General features: G+C 40.1%; 4 protein-coding genes across 4 annotated transcripts in view; all 4 read left to right on the plus strand.

Annotated features, from left to right (window-relative positions):
• LOC139443248 (ectonucleoside triphosphate diphosphohydrolase 5-like) overlaps positions 1-5656 on the plus strand; it is a 37266-nt gene extending 31610 nt beyond the window's left edge. The window contains exon 15 of the mRNA XM_071224219.1: positions 26-5656. Within this exon, the coding sequence (XP_071080320.1) occupies positions 26-109 (84 nt within the window). The 3' untranslated portion in view covers positions 110-5656. The remainder of the gene's footprint in view (positions 1-25) is intronic.
• Positions 5657-10584: 4928 nt separating this feature from the next.
• Positions 10585-15043, plus strand: LOC139442854 (uncharacterized). The gene is made up of 3 exons (XM_071223758.1): positions 10585-10842; positions 11432-11578; positions 12974-15043. The coding sequence occupies exons 1-3, from the start codon at positions 10647-10649 to the stop codon at positions 13222-13224; spliced, it is 594 nt and encodes a 197-aa protein (XP_071079859.1). The 5' UTR covers positions 10585-10646; the 3' UTR covers positions 13225-15043.
• A 1363-nt stretch (positions 15044-16406) lies between these two features.
• LOC139442772 (indolethylamine N-methyltransferase-like) lies at positions 16407-20424 on the plus strand. The gene is made up of 4 exons (XM_071223666.1): positions 16407-16488; positions 16936-17101; positions 18353-18557; positions 18994-20424. The coding sequence occupies exons 2-4, from the start codon at positions 16945-16947 to the stop codon at positions 19424-19426; spliced, it is 795 nt and encodes a 264-aa protein (XP_071079767.1). The 5' UTR covers positions 16407-16488; positions 16936-16944; the 3' UTR covers positions 19427-20424.
• Positions 20425-22032: 1608 nt separating this feature from the next.
• Positions 22033-24166, plus strand: LOC139444111 (indolethylamine N-methyltransferase-like). Its single transcript, XM_071225016.1, has 3 exons — positions 22033-22189; positions 23100-23304; positions 23734-24166. The coding sequence occupies exons 1-3, from the start codon at positions 22033-22035 to the stop codon at positions 24164-24166; spliced, it is 795 nt and encodes a 264-aa protein (XP_071081117.1).
• The last annotated feature ends 1075 nt before the right edge of the window (positions 24167-25241 follow it).

A 25241-nucleotide genomic window follows, 5' to 3' on the forward strand; every position in this document is an offset into this window, starting at 1 on the left:
TATTTGGATGCATATCATGTTTCAGGTGTTAAAACAAATAAAGAAAATTGAAGTGAGTTGGACACTGGGTGCTGCATTTCAAGTCTTGACCTCCATCGGACATCTGTGATGAATTCATCCCCACGTCTTTCATCTCGACATACATCATGTCACATTCACAAAGCAGTAAAGACCTTATGGGATTAGCATAGCTCATGATATATAAGCATCAATCTCATTAAAATCAGATCTTTGACCGACCAATGAAATGACTGACAAGAAATAGACATTGGCCAATCAGAAAGCAGGTTTCTCGAGCTTTACGACATTAGTTTCAAACTGGCGACTACGCTTGGAAACATATTTTGACGTATTCTCGATTAAAAATTTTAACACTGATAAGAAGAACATTCTAGATGGCCTAGATTGTATGGATATAATCATAAAACCCGTAACTGTCGTTGGGAATATCCCGTGTTAAATATATCGTGGTTGCATGATTAGAAAACACATTCCGACTGTCACTTTCATGATCTGGTAAGCGACGTTCTGATTGGTTGGATGAAAGGTCGTTCTGACGGACCCATAATGGGATGTCCTCAGATCTTTGTTTAGCGATAGCGAGAACTAAGATCTGATTTTAATGGGATTGATATATGCATAGAACAGCTAACATGCTCCCATGTTTGTTTCTACAGGACCACTATTATAACTGTGACTTACATACTGGTAGGTCTGTGGGGCCATTACAAAGACAAATTTGTTGATAAAAATGTCCGTTAGTGGTTCCCTCATTTTGAAATTGTTGGTAAACCTTTACCTGGCCCAGTTCTCTCAGAGATATAAGGAATATTATTTTATTTTCATTGCCTTTCTGGCATGTTCATAAGACCTATTTGTGGAAGACGATGTCTGTATAAATTGTAGATGTTGTTGTCCTGGCAGCCAAACATTTATATAGCTGTTGTTGATAGGGAATCAAAACATTTATGGAGTTGAGTTTGAAAGACCCCAGGGTGCCGTTGTACAAAGCGATCTTAGCGCTAAGGTGATTGTAACTCCCATACCTTAACATAGACTTACGACAGTCGTAGCGCTAAGGTTGTTTTTTACAATGGCACCCTGGTCATTTATGTAGCTCTTGATGACAAGGCACTTTTATGAAACGGGTCATTGCATTATGAACAAGATGATGTGCATTGAGAATTTGTCGCATTTGTGCTTTTTAAACTGATATCTGGATTTTATTTATGTATTCTTATATTTGTAACCCTCCAATGAACCTTTTCTTGATATTAGTCTGAATATCTCCCTTGAAAAAACACATACAGGTATTATAAGTTGTACCAGGATCACAAGGGGTACATGGGGTTTTCCCCCGTTTGCTTTTATACCTCAAGCAAGAGGCGAGTGGTATAAAGCCTAACGAGGGACCCATAAAACCTGACTTTTATGTACTCAGAAAAAGTGTGCTTCTCTTTGCTTGGAATAAGGGTATATGGGATTTTTTCTGCCTCTCAGAAATCCACATGCAGCCTGACTTGCTCCTGGCGGGGTATAAGGGATTTATTGTCCAGCTGAGAATTTATTTCCCTCCAAGGAGGAATACATTGTATTTAATCAAGATCACATGGACCAGATCGCAACATTCTGACAAGAGGCATGATAATACTGTTTACAAACACTGTCTATAAATCATATATCCAGGTCATGTTTTTATTGCTAAATTATTTTTAGAACTGCTTATTATTTGTACATATATATATTGTTTTAGGGAGATTGAGAATCATGTTGTTGTTATTTTGCCCTACTGCACAGGCACTTGGAAGAATGTACCTATATATTTTACTACAATGTTGTGATGTTTTCATGGTCAGTTTTCCTGCATTTTATTACGCAGTTGTGAGCATGTTTGATCCACTGATATGAGCAAACTGATAGTGCACTTTTCAGACAACCTTATTTTCACTTTCATGATAAGGGTACAACAATTTAACTATATATTCTCTAGTATTTCCTCAAATTTATAAATGCTTGTTTAAGGATGGGTCAAGCTGACTTTGCAGTTGTATTAGAAAGGAACAAAATATGTGTTTGATTGAAACTCTTTTGAGTTTAGATTTTTGTATTTTTGTGAAATCATCCCTGTTTTTAACAACATTTGGCCCCTGCTGACATGATAGATGACAGTCTAAGGTTGCTTTGTAAAGAGGGATAGGCTTCTTGTAATACTGTCAAAAAGTCTTGTAAAACAAGAAATTAGATAATTTGGCTTTTAATTATTTTTATTTTGGCATGGAAGGTAAAAACATATTAAAAAGTTTAAAATATAAGTTAAATAACCAGCTTATGAGACATGCACAAGGAGAAAATATGTGGTGTTTTCTGTATGTTTCGCGGTATAAATATCCATAGATTGAGTGAGTGAGTTTGGTTTAGTGCCGTTTTGAACAGTATTCCAGTTATTTCACAGCCTGTCAGCTTATTGTTGGAGAAAAGCCCAAAGTGATGCAGGTCTCAGACGTTTACCACTTTGGTGAAACCCACAAGCACAGTATTGTGCTGACAAACCTGGAATCATACTCGTAACGAACCGGGATTATAACCTACAATGATAGGTTTCTGGCGTAGTAAGGGATGCAACTCTACACAGTGAATTGTGGTGCCTTTAGACGACTGGGCCACCCGTGCCCCCAAGTATCCATAGAACAAGTACAGTAAACTACAGTTGTAACAAACTCAAAGGGACCACTAATTTTAGATTGTTATATCCATCGTTTGTTAGGCCATGTTCGACCATCGGACATCTTGGATCAAGTCATATGACCACATGATGTTACTCGATAAATAACTTGATAATAAGTGTGCACAGTACATAAATTTGTGTAGCCTTAGTTAAGATTGTTGTCTGTGTTATATGTGGACATACACTGGCTTTGATGAGATCAACAATGTATAAGATGGAATCTGTGATATTTTATATTTATGCAATGATTCCGCACTGTTCTGTATGTTGACAAGCTTGACATGATGAGGTAAATATATCATGATCTCACACACTTTGAAATCTTTGTATAAACCACATCACCTAGAAAGTTAAAAATGATCCAGGAATTGAAGCATCCTTCAGTAGTATCAGGGCTCTACACATCTTCCCGAGGCAAGGGAGTTAACTGACTATAAAAGTCCAGTTTCCACCCTTGCCGAACTAGGCCGGAATTCCTGGGCTCTCGTAGCGCCACCAGTGGCTGTTACAAGACCCTCCTATTCCTCTCCCATGGACCAATCAGATTCCACCTCTCGTATCACTCACATTTGATTCAAACAAAATGGCGGTGCCCAGTCAAGATGATCTGATCGATAATCAAGATCTATATCGCGAAGTGCATCAAATCACATAAGCACCTTGATTAAAAACTTGAAAACATCTGGGAGATCTCTTTTGACAATGAGCTGGCAATGCACATGATTTGCAAATCCTGCAATCGACCGATACCTGCTCGACAGTTTACAAACCGGATTTCGATTTGGGTGTGCAATTTTGATTGGACTATGCATAGACTCATTAGTCCAGCCAAAATCTCACTCCATAATACCAGCCTAGTTCGGCAAGGGTGGAAACTGAACTTTCATAGTCAGTTAACTCTCTTGCCTCTGGAAGATGGGCTCTACAAGACCGTGTATAGATCATCAGGCGTTTTAACTCTCCTGACTAGTGATGTTTTTTGACACTTGTTTTTTTTTCATACAGCTATGACATGCGACCTACACATATCACTGTCACTGCATTTTTGACATCTTCTCTGGAATTACAATGCCAATGGAGCTGAGAGTTTGTCTGAACTACACACCTATTCTAAATATTTGCTCACAGAATATTCTATCTGACCTTAAACATGGATGACTTTTTTAAGTGGATGACTTTCATAAGTGGTTTGTTTTGTTAAAATCAAACTAGGAACATATATAACGTGTAGTGACTATATGGTCTATGCATTATGGCAATTCCAGCTGGACAGAATTTGCTGGACAGATTACAAACTTAATATTGCAAAAAGTGATCAAAAGAAATGAAATCAAAAAAGACTTTATCATTGCAATTACATATTAATAAAGTGTGTAACCTGACTGGGTGACATAAGCTGTAATGTAGGTGACCAAGGAAGAAGAAAAACAAGGGCCCATTTCACACCCTGGAAGTGGCAAATGTCGACGTTAATAAAAATGCTTTTTATCTTTTTATGAAAGTTTGGCAGCATGAGCATGTGGCTGATTTTTGTAAAGTTTTGAAATAATGAGCAGAAACTGTAAAAATGTCTGTGACCCAAGCCGATTGACCCTGATTCCGTTTCCTGTATGGAGCAGGCAGGGTTGGTAAAAGCATCCAACTCTTGCCTCAATATTCAAATACAATTTTATGTAGGTGAGCAAACATGACTTGTTTTCACTGAGGGAGTTTTATCTTATATGTATTGTTTAGTTGTGTTAAGGTAGATCCTTCATCTCAGCATGACACTTTATTTTCTAGTCCTAGAATCAGCATTCAAGTCCACATGTGTTTTCACCTAATTTTACAGATTTTAATATTGGTTTTACTATTATACTGGCATTGTAATTTGTTTGGAGCCATATTGTATTGATTGATTTCCTTTTTTGGTACCTTTTATAGGAAATGATGTCTCAACTCAATAACTGTATCATTAAATATCATTTACATTTTTTGCGCAAGTTTTTCCCCTTAGATGGCGAGGATCTGCAGATTTGGGGTGCAACATCAGTGTGTTGGTTTGTTGTTTAACGCCGCACTCAGCAATATTCCAGCTATATGACGGCGGTCTGAAAATAATCGAGTCTGGACCACACAATCCAGTGTTTGATATCATGAGCATCGATCCACGCGATTGGGATCAATGACATACATCAACCAAGTCAGCAAGCCTGACCACCCGATCCCGTTAGTCGCCTCTTACACCAAACAAGTCGCCTTTTACGGCAAGCATGGGTTGCTGAAGACCTGTTCTACCCCGGATCTTCACGGGTCCCTGATTATCATCCTAGGTTTGTCAGCTTCTCCTGGTGCGTGAGAGTTACAAATTACTTACATTCCCACTATTGTGGACCTGGAGGCAGTAAGGTTCTAAAATCAACATATGGATATCAGCTATCATTATTTTAATGTATTTGCTGATCTTGTGCCATTACCACTATGGTCCCAAATACAAGTTCTATGTAATTTGGAAAGGATTTTGTATGGAGTGGTACCGTTCTTTCATGATAACCGTTTTTTGGTAGGATTTGCATCCATGTTGATACCATCAATAAAGTAATGATAGTTTTCAGTGTAAGTTTCACAGCATTTAATACATGTCACTTTCCACACAAGCTAAGAATTCAGTATGGGAATTTGACAATGACTTGGATATATCATTGGGTAGAATTGAGATATTTAAATTTACTATACAGATGGGGGCTTCTAAGGATATACTGAACTGTTCTTTTTGTTCATATTCATTAGAAGACTTTGTCTTGTTTAAATTGGAATGGATATGTTGAATTTTATCAGATGTGGTAAGAAAGTCAGCATGCTTCCAATTGCTGTTGATGAGAGGGATTGCTGTCTGTGATAGATTCTCGTACAACACACAGGGAATCATTACAATATAACTTGTTTGCTAAAAACAATAAACCTTTTGAACTAGTCTTTTGTGTCTTATTTCAATCTTCAATGTATGGACCAATATGTCCACCTTTGCAGAGCTGTGCAAGACAAGAGCGCAAGAGTGAGTGATATGTTACGGGTCGGGTTCGATCCCCGGACGTGTCATACAAAAAGACGTTAAAAGATTGGACTTGTTACACTGTCTGGCGCTCAGCATTAAGGTGCTAAAACAAGGACTGGTTGGCTCGAGTCAGTATACTGTTTCTGAGTGGGGTATTCATGTTAAACTGTGGCATGGTATCTCAGTGAGCTATCTCTGTAAATCGGCATCAGTCCTGACTAGTACAAGCAGACACACACACACACACTCATACAGGTGCATGTACATCGCTATATAAGTGCAATAATCTTGGACGCGACTTTAAACCCAATTTCACCTCACCTCACCTCACCTCACCTCACCTCAACTCACCTCTGGTTGTTTAAAGCTGTCTTGACATAAGTCAGGTAATTGGTTACACTAACCCATGTTGCCATCAGAGGGTCCAGGTTTTTTTATTTGCATTGACATGAAAGTCACTTTCAGGTGTTTTGCTACATTCTGTATAGTTTTACTCTATTCTTCTATACATCGTGGATTATGGATTCGAATCCTGATTCGGACCATTGCCTGTCAGCACTATCCTTCTGGCCACGAGTTTCCCCAAGGGATAATGGAATAAAACAAGGACTGGTCCGCCCGGAGTCTATGTAATAAGTCTGGGCGGGGTATGTCAGTGAATTAGCACTATAAACGGGCAAAGGCCTGGACAAGTACAAGCCGTCACACACACGTGCAATAATCTTGAACACGGCCTTTAATACCATTTCATCTCGCCTCACTTTCACCAAAGTAGCTTAAACCTGAATCAACTGAAATACTGTTCAAAACCTGTCGAACCCAGCTCACTTTTGTTTGATGTTTACGCCGCTCTCTGCAATATTCGTGCTGTATGGCCTCGGTGTATAAATTAGCGTTTCTGGACCAGACAAACCAGTTATTGATATTATAAGCAACAATCCAAGTTGGTTGGGTACGATGACACGTAATCATTCAAGTCACCATGCCTGACCACCCAATCAGTTTAGTCTCCTCTGACAACCTGCTTAGGGAATCATCACGGGCCTATGTCGACATAACAGGATATAGGATACGATTTGAGCTTTGTCTGTGTCAGGTTAAACAGATAAGGAAAAAGCAGTTTTCGCCAGGGTCCATGATGTCAGGACCATCTTTTAGATCATGATCTACGGCCGACAATCTAATTTGGTAACCTTCAAGAAAGTTGATGTCACTATTCATTATTTCTGCTGTATCAAGTGGAAAAGAGCAGAATTAGCTTGACAAATGTGGTTAAAGTGAGTGAGTTGGGTTTAACACCGCTTTATAAAGTATTCCAGTTATTCCACGGTGTGTCAGCTTAAAGTGGGGGGAAAGCCCGAAGTGATACAGGTTTTAGACGTTTACCACTTCGGCGAAACCCTCGAGCATCTGTATGGTCCTGACAAACCTAGAAACATAATCGCTGCGAACCGGTATTCGAACCCACAATCATAGCTTTCTGGTTTGCCCAAGGGACTTTTGACGACTGGGTCACCCGTGCCCCAAATGTGGTTAGATAGAACAAACTGGGGGTAATGGCCTTCATTCATACCAAATATATGTGTGAAAGTAAGGACATTGCCAAACCCTACAAATGGCACATATTACATAAACATTCAACACAACGGAACTAACATTACAACCCTGGACAAACCTTTCACATTCAGAATCGCGTTTCTTCATCGTACACCACGAATCACTGTACAACAAAATAAAAGAAAAATCCCACATGATGGCAAACTACTTCTAATGGATCTTCAAATTCATACGTTCTGAGATCGTATATTTCCCCAAGTAGTGCAAGTCTTATCAGTTCGGAGCACAAGGCTCCAGTTCCTGGTCAAACAACGTTGAATCCAACCCACTGTCTCACTCCGCACGGATCACAATACGCGCTACGATTAAAGACAAGATCGTTTTAACAATGGTAAATTTTCGGTTTGCAACATCCCTTTTTAAGCATTTGATGCGTTCATCCCTTGAGGTACTTCAGAGAAAGATTCCGGCCAACAACGCTCCACAAACCCCACGTCCGGCTGTTGACATGTCGGCTGCCGTTGATGGTCACCCATCCGCAATAGTAACCGCGTTTGACCTCTCTGACGCTCATGGGACGATGTCCACTCATGTACAAACCATAACCCCAGCGGTTTTCGCCTGCTGATCCCCAGTGGCCTCTGAAGTCAAACACGACGTACACGAAACCAACTCCACCGCAACATGACCACATTGATGGGATGAAGTTTTTGTTACCACCAGCATAATGTAGGGTATATTAATGTACCGAGAAAGAAAAGAACAAACATCCCACATCAATAGAGTGAGTGAGTATGGTTTTACTCCGCTTTTAGCAATATTCAGGCAATATCACGACAGGGGACACCAGAAATGGGTTTCACACATTGTACCCATGTCGGGAATCGAACCCGGGTATTCGGCGTGACGAGCGAAAGCTTAAACCACTAGGCTACCCGACAGCGCCACTTCAACAGAGTGTTGAAGAAGCATATGTAGTCTTTACAGTATCCTGGGTTTTTTAACATCTTACCGAGGCAAGGGAGTTAACTGACTATGAACCTCCAGTTTCCACCCGTTCCGAACAACTTCGAGTCTCGATCCTAGCGCCACCATTAGCCATTACGAGTTAGGTCCCTTTTTTGTCCCTCATATGGGCCAATCAGATTCCACGTCTCCTATCACTTGCATTTGCTTCAAACATAATGCTCAGTCAAGACGATCTGATCGATGATCAAGATATATATTGTTATAACACGGGTCGAATTACACATGTTTTGCCAATGCTGCAGTCGACCTTAAGTAACAATATTCCTGATGAAAACGGTGTCAATTAATTCATTTACAAAGGCTGTACCCGTTAATGCCAGTGAATGTATTAATGGTATCTTATAGGAATTAACAATTAAAGTATGAAATAAGGGTGTAAGCAAGTATAAGTAAGTGATCTGTAGTACATTGTAGATAATTTTTAAATAATATTTTTTAGGTTCATAGTACATTGTAGTAACAACTGCTTTTGCTACTCGTGCTTGAGAAATATCACTCCCTGATGTATAACATAAAAAGAAAATTTGCCCTATCAAGAATCGTATGGTGATGATTCAGATGAACAGTGGAGGCTTGCGCTTTTCCCTCTTGATATTCTTTCCGCGATTGGATTCATATTTGGATAGTTAAAGGGCAACTGCTCTTGTTTATCCAGAATGTGTTGAGCTGCATGAATTTACCTAGGATTAAATAAGTACAGCTCTTCATCACGTGGGCATGCATTGAAAAAGATAAGTTACAATGTGCTATGTTGTGTTTGTAATGCTGGTTATGTGGAGGACGAGTATAATTTTTTGTTAGTTTGCTCCGGTTATAACAAGCTATGCATGGATCACTTACCACAAACATTTTATGAATATCCGACCATACAAAACTTTAATATCATTATGTCTACAACTGATTGTAAATTAATTGAACGTCTAGCTATCTATATCTATCAAGCGATGTCACTTCGTAGTACATTATTGTCACAACAGTAACAGCTGTGTACATCACGTCCATTGTAATACAAATGTAACTATGGGCCGATGGCCTACACTTAAGAAATAAACCGAATTGAATTGAAGTACAAAACGTGGGCATGCATTGAAAAAGATAAGTTACAATGTGCTGGAAGTTAGCGATAGTTTCGTAGCCGTTTGTGTTTAGAAATTTCATTCGACAATTAAATCGGTGTAAGAAATAGGCACTAGAATTGTGCTAGAAACAGGTAATGAAAACCCAAAACTGTCGTGTTTTTAACAGTAGATGGTTTCAGTAGACTATGTCATACAGCCTTACGACCTCAGTCAATCTTTGTGGAACGACTTCCCCTAGCACTTTATTGTAACAAACTGAAAGATATTTAACTTGTTTAAATAATAAAAGTTTAATCAGAGCTTATTGTAAACTTCATTGCATAATTTTAATGTAAATATATGTCGCAGGTCCAAAGACGGTGATATTGTGAACTCTGTTTGTACAAACTGTTCATCCGGAGAAGAAGAGGATGAATACCATGTCTTACTTAGTTGTGAAACGTATTCCCATTTAAGGTATAAATTTCTCCCCATGTTGCAAGGTATTTTTAAAGACCGTCAGTTAATGATAAATCTGCTAAACTCTGAAAATCCTGATATGATCCATGCTGTTTCTGTATTCTTAAAACATGTCTTTATAATGAGGAACTTTTAAATTTAAAATCTAATCATGTACATCACGTGACAAATGTTAATATCCAATCTGCATTGTACTATGGGACTTTATGCCTAAATTTCTGAAATAAACTGTCAGTCTAACGCTCTGACTCTCCTAATATTCAAATCAAAAGTCTATCCAGGCTGTCCCCGTTGTCCTCTAAACTCATTGAACAGCATGGAATTGCATACTGGAAGCACATAAATGTCAGAACTGATAAAGATTTGTTCGTATGTTTGAATTAGCTGTTCATCCGTGATACTTCTGTCGACGCAATGAAGTGAACATGTTTATATCACCTCGGTTTAGTCCAATTAATAACAACAATATATACCACATTGGTCCCACTCTTTCATCATCCAAACACCTACACGCTATAACCCTTAGAAACTTGACAACAGCATCAAAACAACACGCTGTAACTGGCCAACAACATCGAGCATCCTACATATTTACCCTGGTTTGTTGTGGCAATGGATGTATACAACAATAAGCTTCTGTTTTTTTCCTTCTTATCCTTGTCATGTCAACATATGACTTTTCATAAGAGTCGTCAATTGGAGCCGCCATCGGTCCGCTGCTTGGAAGTTCGCCATCGAAAGGAATATATTTGGTTCTCCAGTCATGTCAGTCTTGAGAATAATAACTGTGTTTGCAGCATTGGTAGCCCAAGTGTTCAACTGGACGGCGTTCTGCACGTCTGTGTGGGGCAAAATGTACGACAGCGTCTTCGGCGACTCGTACAGAAGTGTTGGGTTGTGGGTGTCATGTCCGTCCGACCTCGTGACCCAGTGCTACTCCTACGTCGGGACCACTTTAGGTAGGCATGAAAAAACTATTAAGCCTTAGTACTCATATTAAGTGTATAGTTATTGTATAGTTTAAGCGAGCGAACAATTCGAAGAAATAATGCTTGACGTGAGATTAACAAACACATTAAAATAACAATATTCTAGAAGCATTAGAAGAAGACAATTTGTACAAAATGCATTCTGTATGATCAAGTGTTTCTCTTGAACGAATGGAGATATAATGAACTGGATATTGGATGAAGTACAAAATGGTACCATTTCCAGGGAGACCAATACAACATACACAATGACCTAGGGGAATGCATTGGTGATGTAAAGTTTGATACTGACTGAAGTAGCCGGTTCTCCTTGCATACAACTTCCCATACGTTAACATACAATAACTGCGGTAATGATGGCTCTTGTGAAACGGGCACCAGTGCTCTCTGTGGGAGAGTGAGTGGGTGGTTTGACGCAGTTTTTAGCACCATTCCTCACATACCACTTGGACGCTGACAAAACAACGCTTTAAAAACTATACTCCGATGTTTGGATGCTGCTAGATGTAAATCATACCATAAATGGTATTTCAGGTTCACTTCCACTTCTTCGTTTCAGGTTTCCATGTGGCCATTCAAGCAATGGCGTGTCTGGGGTTCGTTGGCGTCAACTTCACCTTTGTGGCCGCCATCCTCCGGATGTCGGCGGCGAAGGACTGGAGGAGTCAGTTCCATCTGTCCAACGGCGCAGTGGCTCTACTCAGTGGTCAGTGATACTCGCCATAGTTGAATGGTCAACATAATATACAAAATAAAAGGGACACAACTCTTTTCATTGTCATAAGAAATCTGCTAACACCAAGCACAGTTTAACGATTCTGACTACCTCATGAGCATATGTTTCTAAATCACTATCCAATACGGATGATACCGGGTGTTCGTGAAACGGTGAGTGTATCTTGCCTCATCGGTGGCCCCCGTCACAAATACATACAAGCAAGCCAATTGTTCACCTACAAAAAAATTACATCGGATATCTGATATCACCGATGTCTACCATGTCTTGAACGCTGTAACCTTGATCAAACAACTTTGAGCAAGCGTCATATGCCGCCACGCCACATCGAAAACCGGGTTCGATTCCCCACAATGGTACAATGTGTGAAGCCGATGGCTTGTGTCCCCCGCCGTGATATTACTGGAATATTGCAACCATATTTTTTCCAGTTGCCTGTCCTACCCCTAAAGTTCACGCTGCTATATGTTTCAATTCAGCAATGAGGTAAAGGTTATGAAATTGATCAGAGGTGATCATATAAATGTCATTTTGTATTATACACACGGGATTTAACACGTTGTTGTCTTTGGATATTATGGCAAGCATGTGGTGAAAACATCATCCAGGGCCACAGACTTGATCATAATTAGATTCACTGCAGATGCACATGTCCAATAACAATAACACGTTTCCTTTACAAGTTTACTTTATAAATTTCAAGTTGCGGTGGGTTCTTTTATGCCTAAGTCTTTTCTTTCTACCATGACCGTTAGGTCTACTGTAAGGTGATACTACCATTTGTCTCACAACATTCCATATTAGAACCCGACATGGGTACAATGTGTGAAGCCCATTTCTGGTGTCCCCCGCCGTGATATTGCTGGAATATTGCTAAAAGCGGCGTAAAACCATACTCACTCACTCACTCACTCACTCACTCCATATTGGAAATCGAGAAAAATATCCGATGTGTGGATAATGCTGGAAGTTATCAGCAAGACGTATATTTTTACCGGACGTTGTTCCCAGGAAAGGGTCACAGGGGTCCAAGTGATTTAAGGGGCCGCAATCAGGTCACCAGAGTAGCATCCTTTAACGCCCCAGATCCGCTGACCATGGGTTCTCTTTTATTATGATTCTGGGTCACCAAAGGGTTAACCTTTCATCTCTTTTCTCACACGAGCCGACACTCCGTGAACTAACTGAAATACAAAGCCGCATTAAATACTTAAAACTTGCTCACTAGTCTCAACAACACTCATAGAATATTGGAGGTCTATTGGTGTTTGCTATTTCAGAAAGGACAATGCTAAATTTTGATTCTAAAAATACTCATAATGAATTCAAGAAGTGAAATAATGAGTGTTCATTGATTCATTGTAGCCTTCTTCTGGATGGTTGCTGTCGCCGTTTTCGGGGCGTCCTACAGACGTGACGGACGTCTGATGAATGGCGTTGGAAGGCTTGGCGAGATTGGCTTCTCGTTCTGGATGGCTGTTATGACGATGTTGGTGGAGATCGTTCTTGCCGTGCTGTTTATGGTCGGCAAGAAGATGGGAGGCTCAGTCTCCGTCAACGAGCCTAGAAACAGAACCGGAGTAGATGTGTCCATCACTGAAGTCGACGGCGTGTAACGGACAATCAGTTGTAATGTTCCTTGTAGAGGAGAGTAATCACGATATCTTTCTGTAACAGGTCTAAAGCGACCCACATGTCAAGATGTATTCCCAATGTAATTGACCAGAAAACCATTGACAACTTCAGAACGCTAATCATTTCCCGAGGTGTCTGGTTTTTTTTATCTTTCTAAAAGCTATATTCGATAGTTTAAGGAATGGAGATTAATTCTTCTTCTTAATAACCATTGTAATGATATTAGATATTGAATAGTCGTTGCAATCACGGTATCAATTTCAAATATATATAATGTTCCCCGTTCCACAGTCATATGGACCTCTATTATTATTGACAAAAGGGAATACTTGCGTCCCTTGGTCATGTCAGGATCCGCTAATCGTGGAATTGAGTTCGACTTACTTATAATCCGTATACGTCCCTTGCACGGAAGTGATAAACATCCCTCGTCGCGTTCTTTCCCCTATCACTAAGCTGGAACGGAATGATGTAAGAGAAAGCGATGTTAAACCAACTTTCTCACGCATCCACTGTAGATGGGAACAACATCAGTTGCTAAAAGTGGAATTTTTCGTACAGTTTGATACCAATCCAGGAGTTTAAGAAAACCCAAGTACCCCATGCCTGCCGTAAGAGGCGACAGAAATGTGTATTGAGTGGTTACAATGGCCGCTGAGTATGACTAGTCCCCGGATATGTGACAAACAGGATAACCGACACCTGTTGTAGTCATCTTTTACCGACGGACGCTCGTATTATCGACCAATGGGTCGGGTCCAGGCTCAATCTGTATATAGTCCGACGTGATGTTAATGTAATATTGCTGACATCGGCCTCAACTCGCCCGACGATCACACGGTATATGAAACTTGAATATTTAATCATTTCCCTTACGAAATTTAAGAAGTTTAAATGAAAAGACATTGTAGACTGAAACTCTGTTAAACGGGACGGTCCGGTTTCCATAGAAACTGTTCGTATGAACGGTTCATTGGTTTCCAGAGAAACTGTCCGTATCAACGGTTCCTTTGGCTTCTGGCGAAACTGTCTGTATGAATGGTTCATTAGTTTCCAGAGGCACTGTCCGTATGAACTGATCTTTGGCTTCTTGAGAAACTGTCCGTATGAACGGTTCTTTTGGCTCCTGGAGAAACTATCCGTATGAACGGTTCTTTTGGCTCCTGGAGAAACTGTCTGTATGAAAGGTACTTTGGCTTCTAGAGAAACTATCCGTATGAACGGTTCTTTTGGCTTCGTGAACGTCCGGATCAGCAGTGTCTGGACTAAAGAGGTTTTACTGTTCCATACTGGGTAACCTATTTTCTGATTACATGTTGCCACAAAGTTATTTTGAAAGATATGATATCAGCAACGATGTTCGGGTCTCAATTACATGTTGGGTTGATTGGTGTAGATAAATGTATAGATACTTCTTGTAAATCATATCCAATGTAAATATACGTCTCAACGAACTCAACATCTATATAGACCAAATGTAATTATCATGGCTGTATGTGCTATACTAATATATCTTGTATATAATATGTTGTCAGGCCATTTCTTCTTCTTCTTGCTCTCTGGACTTCTGTCACTATGGTTGCTATGACGATGTTGATCCAAATCCATGACAGGGAAATTAACCCAAGCATGAACTTGTTTCAAGGAATAATTAAGAAATGTTTTCATGCATCCATAGTAACATGACGTCAGAATCAAACATGTTTTAGAGACACATGTTCACTGAAGTGTTTTAATTTCTCGGTTGAGGTATTTGTACCTAGAATAATGTATACAAGCACATTGTTTGAATAAAATCATTTGAATCGCAATTATGAGGTATTTTGGAGTTATAATAAGTTTTATGAGTGAATTATATATTGTGAATGACTATCATATCTGTCATGAACATGTGGGAGTTAATTGGTGAATTGATCACAGGGTAGAGACTGTTCATATGTAAGCAAATAATATTGGCACGTGTAAGCCGTTCGAGAAAAGGGTGTCTCAATTTCTGACACCAGATGCTATCACTGCCTTGTACTAACAATAGAACGGAGATACTCCTTGTACGTGATGTCTTAACTGCCTAATGCAATCAGGACTAAATATACGATCTCTGCTTTGTGTGCCAGCAGTGTGATGGGAGACATATACTCTTTTAAAGCACCAGGTGTCTTCACTGCCAATTGCAATCAGGAGTAGATATACCTACTCTGCTTTGTGTGCCAGCAGTGGGATGGGAGATATATACTTTTTTAAAGTACCAGGTGTCTTCACTGCCTAATGCAATCAGGAGTAGATATATATAAACTACTTTGTGTGCAAGCAGTTGGATGGGAGATACGAGTACATACTCTTTTAAAGCACTAGGTTTCTTAACTGCCTAATGCAAGCAGGACTAAATATACGATCTCTGCTTTGTGTGCCAGCAGTGGGATGAGAGATACATACTCTTTTAAAGCACCAGGTGTCTTAACTGCCTAATGCAATCAGGACTAAATATACGATCTCTGCTTTGTGTGCCAGCAGTGTGATGGGAGAAACGTACTCTTTTAAAGCACCAGGTGTCTTCACTGCCAATTGCAATCAGGAGTAGATATACCTACTCTGCTTTGTGTGCCAGCAGTGGGATGGGAGATATATACTTTTTTAAAGTACCAGGTGTCTTCACTGCCTAATGCAATCAGGAGTAGATATATATAAACTACTTTGTGTGCAAGCAGTTGGATGGGAGATACGAGTACATACTCTTTTAAAGCACCAGGTGTCTTAACTGCCTAATGCAAGCAGGACTAAATGTACGCTCTCTGCTTTGTGTCCAGGGTTCGATCCCCGGCCGCGTCATACCAAAAGACGTTAAAAGATGGTACTTGTTACCCTGTCTGGCGCTCGGCATTAAAGGGCTAAAACAAGGACTGATCGGCTCGGAATCAGTATACTGTGTCTGAGTGGGGTATCCATGTTAAACTGCGGCATGATATCTCAGTGTGCTAGCACTATAAATCGGCATCAGTCCGGACTAGTACAAACAGCCACATACACACACACGTGCATGCGCGTCGCTATATAAGCGCAATAATCTTGGACGCGACGTTAAACCCAATTTCACCTCACCTCGCCTTGAATGCAGTGAGGGAGCAGCCGTACAGAAACAGGCTCTCAGTCAGGCTAAATTTAGAAAATAGCCCATCGGGAATGATGCAACTTGCTCCGAGTTGAGAACGCTCAGAAGGTCCGGTTAAGATTCCGTTAAAAGTTTTAAGGTGGGTTTAGTGCTTGATAATACCAAACAATGTTGACAGTGTGAGAATACTTCTATTGACCTTAACAAGATGTACACTTAATACTTGATGGTGTAGTACCTGGATGTGACACTACTTGATGCATGGATGCCAGCGACGCCATTGTACATTGAGTGATACAAGTTTTTTTAATAATCGAAGCATCGACATGAAATGACTGAGAACGGTTTACAGAGGATTTTAAACATATTGCCTCACGTCGCAGACATATTTCACCACACCCTACGAATTCTGCTGACCTGGTTACGTATGCATGTAAGAAAACTTAGTCAGCCATAGCGGTTATACGGCTATGATGGTGTCCGCAATGTATTATTAACATGGATACCCACGAGGTATACAGCTATGGCATGCCTCGTCAGGAGATCGCTTTCATATGTCTATTGTCTTCTTATTTCATTTTGTCAGTACCAAACCATGGCAGGGAAGCCAGTGCTTTTCAGCGATGACTACAACGCAGCCTTTGACCCCGAGACATACTTGAGCACTTACTACAATGACCCCTCTCCTAACCCAGTAGTCGGCGACATGATGACCTTCGGCCTGACCCAGTTTCACGAGGCTTTTGCTTCAGGTGGGTAAATTGTTATACAGACAACTATGGTTAAGGGGTGGACCATTTGATATTTAGGGTGCGGGTGGGAGTCATGTTCTTCTACATTTGTAGATGCTGAGATTTCCTTTCCTTCACAAAAAAATCTGAGATTTTTTTATGTCAAATGAAACATTTTCTCGCTGTTCACTATTAAAACAGTACAGGTATAGGTGATGTTAAGAAAATCGAGTTTTAATAAAGCATTTTCATATAAAATAATATAATTTTACGAGACCACGTGTAGCAACACCCCAGAGTGCAGTTCTCTTCAGATCGGTAGAAACTTGGTCATCTTGACACGTTTGTACTCACAACTCCTTGAGGAATATACTTTTCGATGACTAAGATTGTGGATGATGGACATAAATAGCATAACTTTTGATGTAAGCTTACGACGAAACGTTATCAAAATCGTTCAGAATCAATCGCCCAAACACAACGAAAACAATTTGCTGAACGTGCCTACGTACCCAGATCACGGGAACTGGAATTTGACGTACAGCCTTGGCTGCACTGACAGCATGATAACCTACAATGATAAGGGTGTGAAAGGGGCGAGGCACTGTTCATTTACTCCCAAACTACTTGACAGTAACATGCTAAGATTAACGCTACAACAGAAAGAACAAGCTGTTGGTATGATAAGAAGCGACGCATCTGAGGGATGGCATGTCCATCACCATGTCCAAGGATACGACACAGTCACTTGCATGATATGGCCTATTGAAAAAGAAGATTTGAAATTATTATTGATAAATAAGTGTTACAGCATACTATCTATCATGTTTTTGTCTCGATGTCCAAGATTATGAAACAAAATTATGAGCTGTGGGTTTTTTTAAATCTTTAAATCAAATGGTCCATACCCGAAAAGTTATAAATCCAGGGCAAACGTATCTACTTAACTGGCTTGCCTTTTATCCGACAAGGATTGTTCCAACTTTTCTATTTTACTAACTACACTTTTGATATCAAGTCAATGTATTCTCGTCTCTGGTTCTATCAGATAACCGACAGCCCAGACACAACACTACTGTTGTTGCTGGCAGGGAATATAAGCAAAAACACAGCGATATGGGTCAGCTAACCGACACTTTATTCAGGCACAGGTGTCTCTCAGTGGCTTATGAGCCTTTCCCATATGGGAGTTAGCCATTGTTGTTAGGTGTTTTCACTGTAAGCACTGGTGTCACTGTGAGCAAAGACGTCATCTAACACATATTTCTACAGGAAACATCAAGGGGAGACAACTGCTTGACTTTGGTACGGGGCCCACTATACACTCAATCATCAGCTCATCTCAACACTGTGAAAGCATCTTACTGGCGGAGTTCTCATTGAAAAACAGAGACACCCTGAAACAATGGCACAATGGGGAGCTGAAACATAGTTTTGCCAAATTTATTGACTGTGTTCTCAAACTGGAAAGAAAAGAGTAAGTCTTTTCAGCAATAATTTACATTTAAATTCTGAATAGCCAGAAACAGTACGCACATTGAATCACATTAGATTACGTTTTAGAATTGATCATCAGCGTACGAACTTTTTACGCCATTTGGTATTTATATGATTACGTATATAAATATATATTAGAATCCGTGAAAATCAAACAGAGGGGGTCTGACCCTTAACTCTTCGCTGAAACTATATTGGATATGTTGTATCAAATATCAAAATGTAACAAATATGTTTGAGATTCTCAAATATACCTTACCGTTTACACGTGTCTCCATTTCATGAGTAAGGCACTGCAAAGCCTTTTTCTAATGTTTCTATTCTAAAACATAATGCCTTGTCATTTCAATTTCAAGAAACTGTTAATTCAAAAGCAGTTAGTAAAATTGTGATATTGTTTCATACATTAATTTCAGGGATTCTGTGTCTAACAGAGAAGCCAGCATGAGAGAGAAAGTTTCTGGCATCATACCGTGTGACATCCGAAATGAGAACCCCTTTGCTCCATGCTTCATCCCCGCTGCTGACATCATCACATCCTCCCTGTGCATGGAATCAGTGGTCCTGAGTATTCCAGAATATGAATCTTATTCAGCGCGACTTGCTTCAGTCCTGAGACCTGGAGGACACCTTGTTCTTTTCGGCTGTGTTGGGGGAACTTTCTATACAGTTGGTAGCAGTCGCTTCTCAAGCTTTGGTATGACCAGCTCAGAGTTACAGGCAGCATGGACCAAAGCTGGTTTGGAGATTGTAACCTGGAAGGAAGGTCGTCGACCAAATCCAGAACAGAAGGAGATGACGGATATTGATGGATTCTTCACTTTGGTAGCAAAGAAGCCGAAGGCGTAAAAACCAGAAGTTATTAAATTTCATAAAACCGAAAGATGTATTTTCCTATCCAGAAATGTAAATTATATATCATTAACAAACCGTAAATCAGAAAACGAATTACCACCTATTACAGTATGATATGTGCACTGTTTTGATAGATGTCAACAGGTTTTTTCTGGTGTCCATTGACAATATTGTTCTAGACCTTGTCATTAGTATGCTACAGAGACTCTGTCAATGCTAGATTGATAAACATAATAAAAGGTGAAGTTAGAGTTAGAAGACAAATTCTCTCTCTCTCTCTCTCTCTCTCTCTCTCTCTCTCTCTCTCTCTCTCTCTCTCTCTCTCTCTCTCTCTCTCTCTCTCTCTATTTACAAAGTGCGGCGTTAAACAACAAACAAACACAACATGATGGGGGATGTAGAAGTGAGGGAAGGGGATCAGGGGTAATATTTAATATTTACCTCAGAGCGTCAGTCCGGATCAGCAGTGTCTGGACTAAAGAGGTTTTACTGTTCCATACTGGGTAACCTATTTTCTGATTACATGTTGCCGCAAAGTTATTTTGAAAGATATGATATCAGCAACGATGTTCGGGTCTTAATTAAATGTTGGGTTGATTGGTTGTTGATAAATGTATAGATACTTCTTGTAAATCATATCCAATATACGTCTCAACGAACTCAACATCTATATAGACCAAATGTAATGCTCATGGTTGTATGTGCTATACTAATATATCTTGTATATAATATGTTGTCAGGCCATTTCTTCTTCTTCTTGCTCTATGGTTGCTATGACGATGTTGATCCAAATCCATGACAGGGAAATTAACCCAAGCATGAACTTGTTTCAAGGAATAATTAAGAAATGTTTTCATGCATCCATAGTAACATGACGTCAGAATCAAACATGTTTTAGAGACACATGTTCACTGAAGTGTTTTAATTTCTCGGTTGAGGTATTTGTATCTAGAATAATGTATACAAGCACATTGTTTGAATAAAATCATTTGAATCGCAATTATGAGGTATTTTGGAGTTATAATAAGTTTTATGAGTGAATTATATATCGTGAATGACTATCATATCTGTCATGAACATGTGGGAGTTAATTGGTGAATTGATCACAGGGTAGAGACGGTTCATATGTAAGCAAATAATATTGGCACGTGTAAGCCGTTCGAGAAAAGGGTGTCTCAATTTCTGACACCAGATGCTATCACTGCCTTGTACTAACAATAGAACGGAGATACTCCTTATACGTGATGTCTTAACTGCCTAATGCAATCAGGACTAAATATACGATCTCTGCTTTGTGTGCCAGCAGTGGGATGAGAGATACATACTCTTTTAAAGCACCAGGTGTCTTAACTGCCTAATACAATCAGGACTACATATACGCGATCTGCTTTGTGTGCCAGCAGTGTGATGGGAGAAACGTACTCTTTTAAAGCACCAGGTGTCTTCACTGCCAATTGCAATCAGGAGTAGATATACCTACTCTGCTTTGTGTGCCAGCAGTGGGATGGGAGATATATACTTTTTTAAAGTACCAGGTATCTTCACTGCCTAATGCAATCAGGAGTAGATATATATAAACTACTTTGTGTGCAAGCAGTTGGATGGGAGATACGAGTACATACTCTTTTAAAGCACCAGGTGTCTTAACTGCCTAATGCAAGCAGGACTAAATGTACGCTCTCTGCTTTGTGTCCAGGGTTCGATCCCCGGCCGCGTCATACCAAAAGACGTTAAAAGATGGTACTTGTTACCCTGTCTGGCGCTCGGCATTAAAGGGCTAAAACAAGGACTGATCGGCTCGGAATCAGTATACTGTGTCTGAGTGGGGTATCCATGTTAAACTGCGGCATGATATCTCAGTGTGCTAGCACTATAAATCGGCATCAGTCCGGACTAGTATACAGCCACATATACACACACGTGCATGCGCGTCGCTATATAAGCGCAATAATCTTGGACGCGACGTTAAACCCAATTTCACCTCACCTCGCCTTGAATGCAGTGAGGGAGCAGCCGTACAGAAACAGGCTCTCAGTCAGGCTAAATTTAGAAAAAAAGCCTATCGGGAATGATGCAACTTGCTCCGAGTTGAGAACGCTCAGAAGGTCCGGTTAAGATTCCGTTAAAAGTTTTAAGGTGGGTTTTGTGCTTGATAATACCAAACAATGTTGACAGTGTGAGAATACTTCTATTGACCTTAACAAGACATTAAGATGTACACTTAATACTTGATGGTGTAGTACCTGGATGTGACACTACTTGATGCATGGATGCCAGCGACATCATTGTACATTGAGTGATAGATTTTTTTTTAATAATCGAACCATCGACATGAAATGACTGAGAACGGTTTACAGAGGATTTTAAACATATTGCCTCACGTCGCAGACATATTTCACCACACCCTACGAATTCTGCTGACCTGGTTACGTATGCATGTAAGAAAACTTAGTCAGCCATAGCGGTTATACGGCTATGATGGTGTCCGCAATGTATTATTAACATGGATACCCACGAGTTATACAGCTATGGCATGCCACGTCAGGAGATCGCTTTCATATGTCTATTATCCTCTTATTTCATTTTGTCAGTACCAAACCATGGCAGAGAAGCCAGTGCTTTTCAGCGATGACTACAAAATAGCGTTTGACCCCGAGACATACTTGAGCACTTACTACAATGACCCCTCTCCTAACCCAGTAGACGGCGACATGATGACCTTCGGCCTGACCCAGTTTCACGAGGCTTTTGCTTCAGGTGGGTAAATTGGTTAAGGGGCGGACCATTTGATATTTATCAAACTGACATTTGGGCACTTTGGGTCCAAACCCCAAATCATGTAGCCAAATTGTTCAGAAGCAATCGCCCAAACACAACGAAAACAATTTGCTGAACGTGCCTACGTACCCAGATCACGGGAACTGGAATATGACGTAAAGCCTTGGCTGCACTGACAGCATGATAACCTATATAGATAAGGGTGTGAAAGGGGCGAGGCACTGTTCATTTACTCCCAAACTACTTGACAGTAACATGCTAAGATTAACGCTACAACAGAAAGAACAAGCTGTTGGTATGATAAGAAGCGACGCATCTGAGGGATGGCATGTCCATCACCATGTCCAAGGATACGACACAGTCACTTGCATGATATGGCCTATTGAAAAAGAAGATTTGAAATTATTATTGATAAATAAGTGTTACAGCATACTATCTATCATGTTTTTGTCTCGATGTCCAAGATTATGAAACAAAATTATGAGCTGTGGGTTTTTTTAAATCTTTAAATCAAATGGTCCATACCCGAAAAGTTATAAATCCAGGGCAAACGTATCTACTTAACTGGCTTGCCTTTTATCCGACAAGGATTGTTCCAACTTTTCTATTTTACTAACTACACTTTTGATATCAAGTCAATGTATTCTCGTCTCTGGTTCTATCAGATAACCGACAGCCCAGACACAACACTACTGTTGTTGCTGGCAGGGAATATAAGCAAAAACACAGCGATATGGGTCAGCTAACCGACACTTTATTCCGGCACAGGTGTCTCTCAGTGGCTTATGAGCCTTTCCCATATGGGAGTTAGCCATTGTTGTTAGTTGTTTTCACTGTAAGCACTGGTGTCACTGTGAGCAAAGACGTCATCTAACACATATTTCTACAGGAAACATCAAGGGGAGACAACTGCTTGACTTTGGTACGGGGCCCACTATACACTCAATCATCAGCTCATCTCAACACTGTGAAAGCATCTTACTGGCGGAGTTCTCATTGAAAAACAGAGACACCCTGAAACAATGGCACAATGGGGAGCTGAAACATAGTTTTGCCAAATTTATTGACTGTGTTCTCAAACTGGAAAGAAAAGAGTAAGTCTTTTCAGCAATAATTTACATTTAAATTCTGAATAGCCAGAAACAGTACGCACATTGAATCACATTAGATTACGTTTTAGAATTGATCATCAGCGTACGAACTTTTTACGCCATTTGGTATTTATATGATTACGTATATAAATATATATTAGAATCCGTGAAAATCAAACAAAGGGGGTCTGGCCCTTAACTCTTCGCTGAAACTATATTGGATATGTTGTTTTAAAATGTAACAAATATGTTTGAGATTCTCAAATATACCTTACCGCTTACACGTGTCTCCATTTCATGAGTAAGGCACTGCAAAGCCTTTATCTAATGTTTCTATTCTAAAACATAATGCCTTGTCATTTCAATTTCAAGAAACTGTTAATTCAAAAGCAGTTAGTAAAATTGTGATATTGTTTCATACATTAATTTCAGGGATTCTGTGTCTAACAGAGAAGCCAGCATGAGAGAGAAAGTTTCTGGCATCATACCGTGTGACATCCGAAATGAGAACCCCTTTGCTCCATGCTTCATCCCCGCTGCCGACATCATCACATCCTCCCTGTGCATGGAATCAGTGGCCCTGAGTATTCCAGAATATGAATCTTATGCAGCGCGACTTGCTTCAGTCCTGAGACCTGGAGGACACCTTGTTCTTTTCGGCTGTGTTGGGGGAACTTTCTATACAGTTGGTAGCAGTCGCTTCTCAAGCTTTGGTATGACCAGCTCAGAGTTACAGGCAGCGTGGACAAAAGCTGGTTTGGAGATTGTAACCTGGAAGGAAGGTCGTCGACCAAATCCAGAACAGAAGGAGATAACGGATATTGATGGATTCTTCACTTTGGTAGCAAAGAAGCCGAAGGCGTAAAACCAGAAGTTATTAAATTTCATAAAACCAAAAGATATATTTTCCTATCCAGAAATGTAAATTATATATCATTAACAACCAGTACATCAGAAAACGAATTACCACTTATTACAGTATGATATGTGCACTGTTTTGATAGATTTCAACAGGTTTTTCTGGTGTCCATTGTCAATATTGTTCTAGACCTTGTCATTAGTATGATACAGAGACTCTGTCAATGCTAGATTGATAAACATATTAAAACGTGAAGTTAAAGTTGGAAGACAAACTGGACAGTAATCTCAATACAGACAAATAAAGTCCAGGCTCCATACCAGAAATTCTTAAGGCTGAGAATAATTCTTTCAAATGTAGCATTGGTATTTTCAATCATGCACATATTTTAATAATCACATGCTTCTTAACCATATAGTAAGACTGATACAACTCATGCTATAACAACGCATACCTTTCATACCCTTTAACACTGTGTTGTTCTGAGTGACATCCTCCTCACGTTTACATAACTGTTGCGTACTAGTACAATGAGAGTTAAATGGGGGTAGAATAGGTCTTCAGCAACCCATGCTTGTCGTAAAAGGCGACTATGCTTGTAAGAGGCGACTAACGGGGTCGGGTGGTCAGGCTCGCTGACTTGGTTGAAGCATGTCATCGTATCCAAATTGTGTAGATCGATGCTCATGATATCAACCACTGGATTGTCTGGTCCAGACTCGATTATTTACGGACTGCCGTCATATATCTGGAATATTGCTGAGTGTGGCGTTAAACAACAAACAAACAAACAAACACAACATGATGGGGGATGTAGAAGTGAGGGAAGGGGATCAGGGGTAATATTTAATATTTTCCTCAGAGCGTCAGTCCAAGACACGTACTGGAGCCAGTCCTAACGACATCCTCACGAAGCCCCGTGCATGCAGCATTCCAGAATAACTTGACAGGGATCCAGTAGCATGCTACAAGATGTATGGGGAAATTCGTCCTACTTCCATGCTTCAACAAGACAGTCCTTTTTTCCTCGCCATTACCCATTGGAGGAAAGGCAGGTTCGCCCTGGTACAAGAATTCGGCA

The sequence above is a fragment of the Haliotis cracherodii genome, unplaced genomic scaffold (assembly GCF_022045235.1).
Source record: "Haliotis cracherodii isolate W230 unplaced genomic scaffold, xgHalCrac1.p SCAF_5, whole genome shotgun sequence".
Lineage (NCBI taxonomy): Eukaryota > Metazoa > Mollusca > Gastropoda > Lepetellida > Haliotidae > Haliotis > Haliotis cracherodii.

Coding starts and splice junctions, on each gene's coding strand:
- LOC139442854 (XM_071223758.1), top strand. CDS start 10,647: ATGTCAGTCTTGAGAATAATAACTGTGTTTGCAGCATTGGTAGCCCAA. Junction 10,843..11,431: donor CTACGTCGGGACCACTTTAG/GTAGGCATGAAA, acceptor TCTTCGTTTCAG/GTTTCCATGTGGCCATTCAA. Junction 11,579..12,973: donor CGCAGTGGCTCTACTCAGTG/GTCAGTGATACT, acceptor GATTCATTGTAG/CCTTCTTCTGGATGGTTGCT.
- LOC139442772 (XM_071223666.1), top strand. CDS start 16,945: ATGGCAGGGAAGCCAGTGCTTTTCAGCGATGACTACAACGCAGCCTTT. Junction 17,102..18,352: donor TCACGAGGCTTTTGCTTCAG/GTGGGTAAATTG, acceptor ATATTTCTACAG/GAAACATCAAGGGGAGACAA. Junction 18,558..18,993: donor CTCAAACTGGAAAGAAAAGA/GTAAGTCTTTTC, acceptor CATTAATTTCAG/GGATTCTGTGTCTAACAGAG.
- LOC139444111 (XM_071225016.1), top strand. CDS start 22,033: ATGGCAGAGAAGCCAGTGCTTTTCAGCGATGACTACAAAATAGCGTTT. Junction 22,190..23,099: donor TCACGAGGCTTTTGCTTCAG/GTGGGTAAATTG, acceptor ATATTTCTACAG/GAAACATCAAGGGGAGACAA. Junction 23,305..23,733: donor CTCAAACTGGAAAGAAAAGA/GTAAGTCTTTTC, acceptor CATTAATTTCAG/GGATTCTGTGTCTAACAGAG.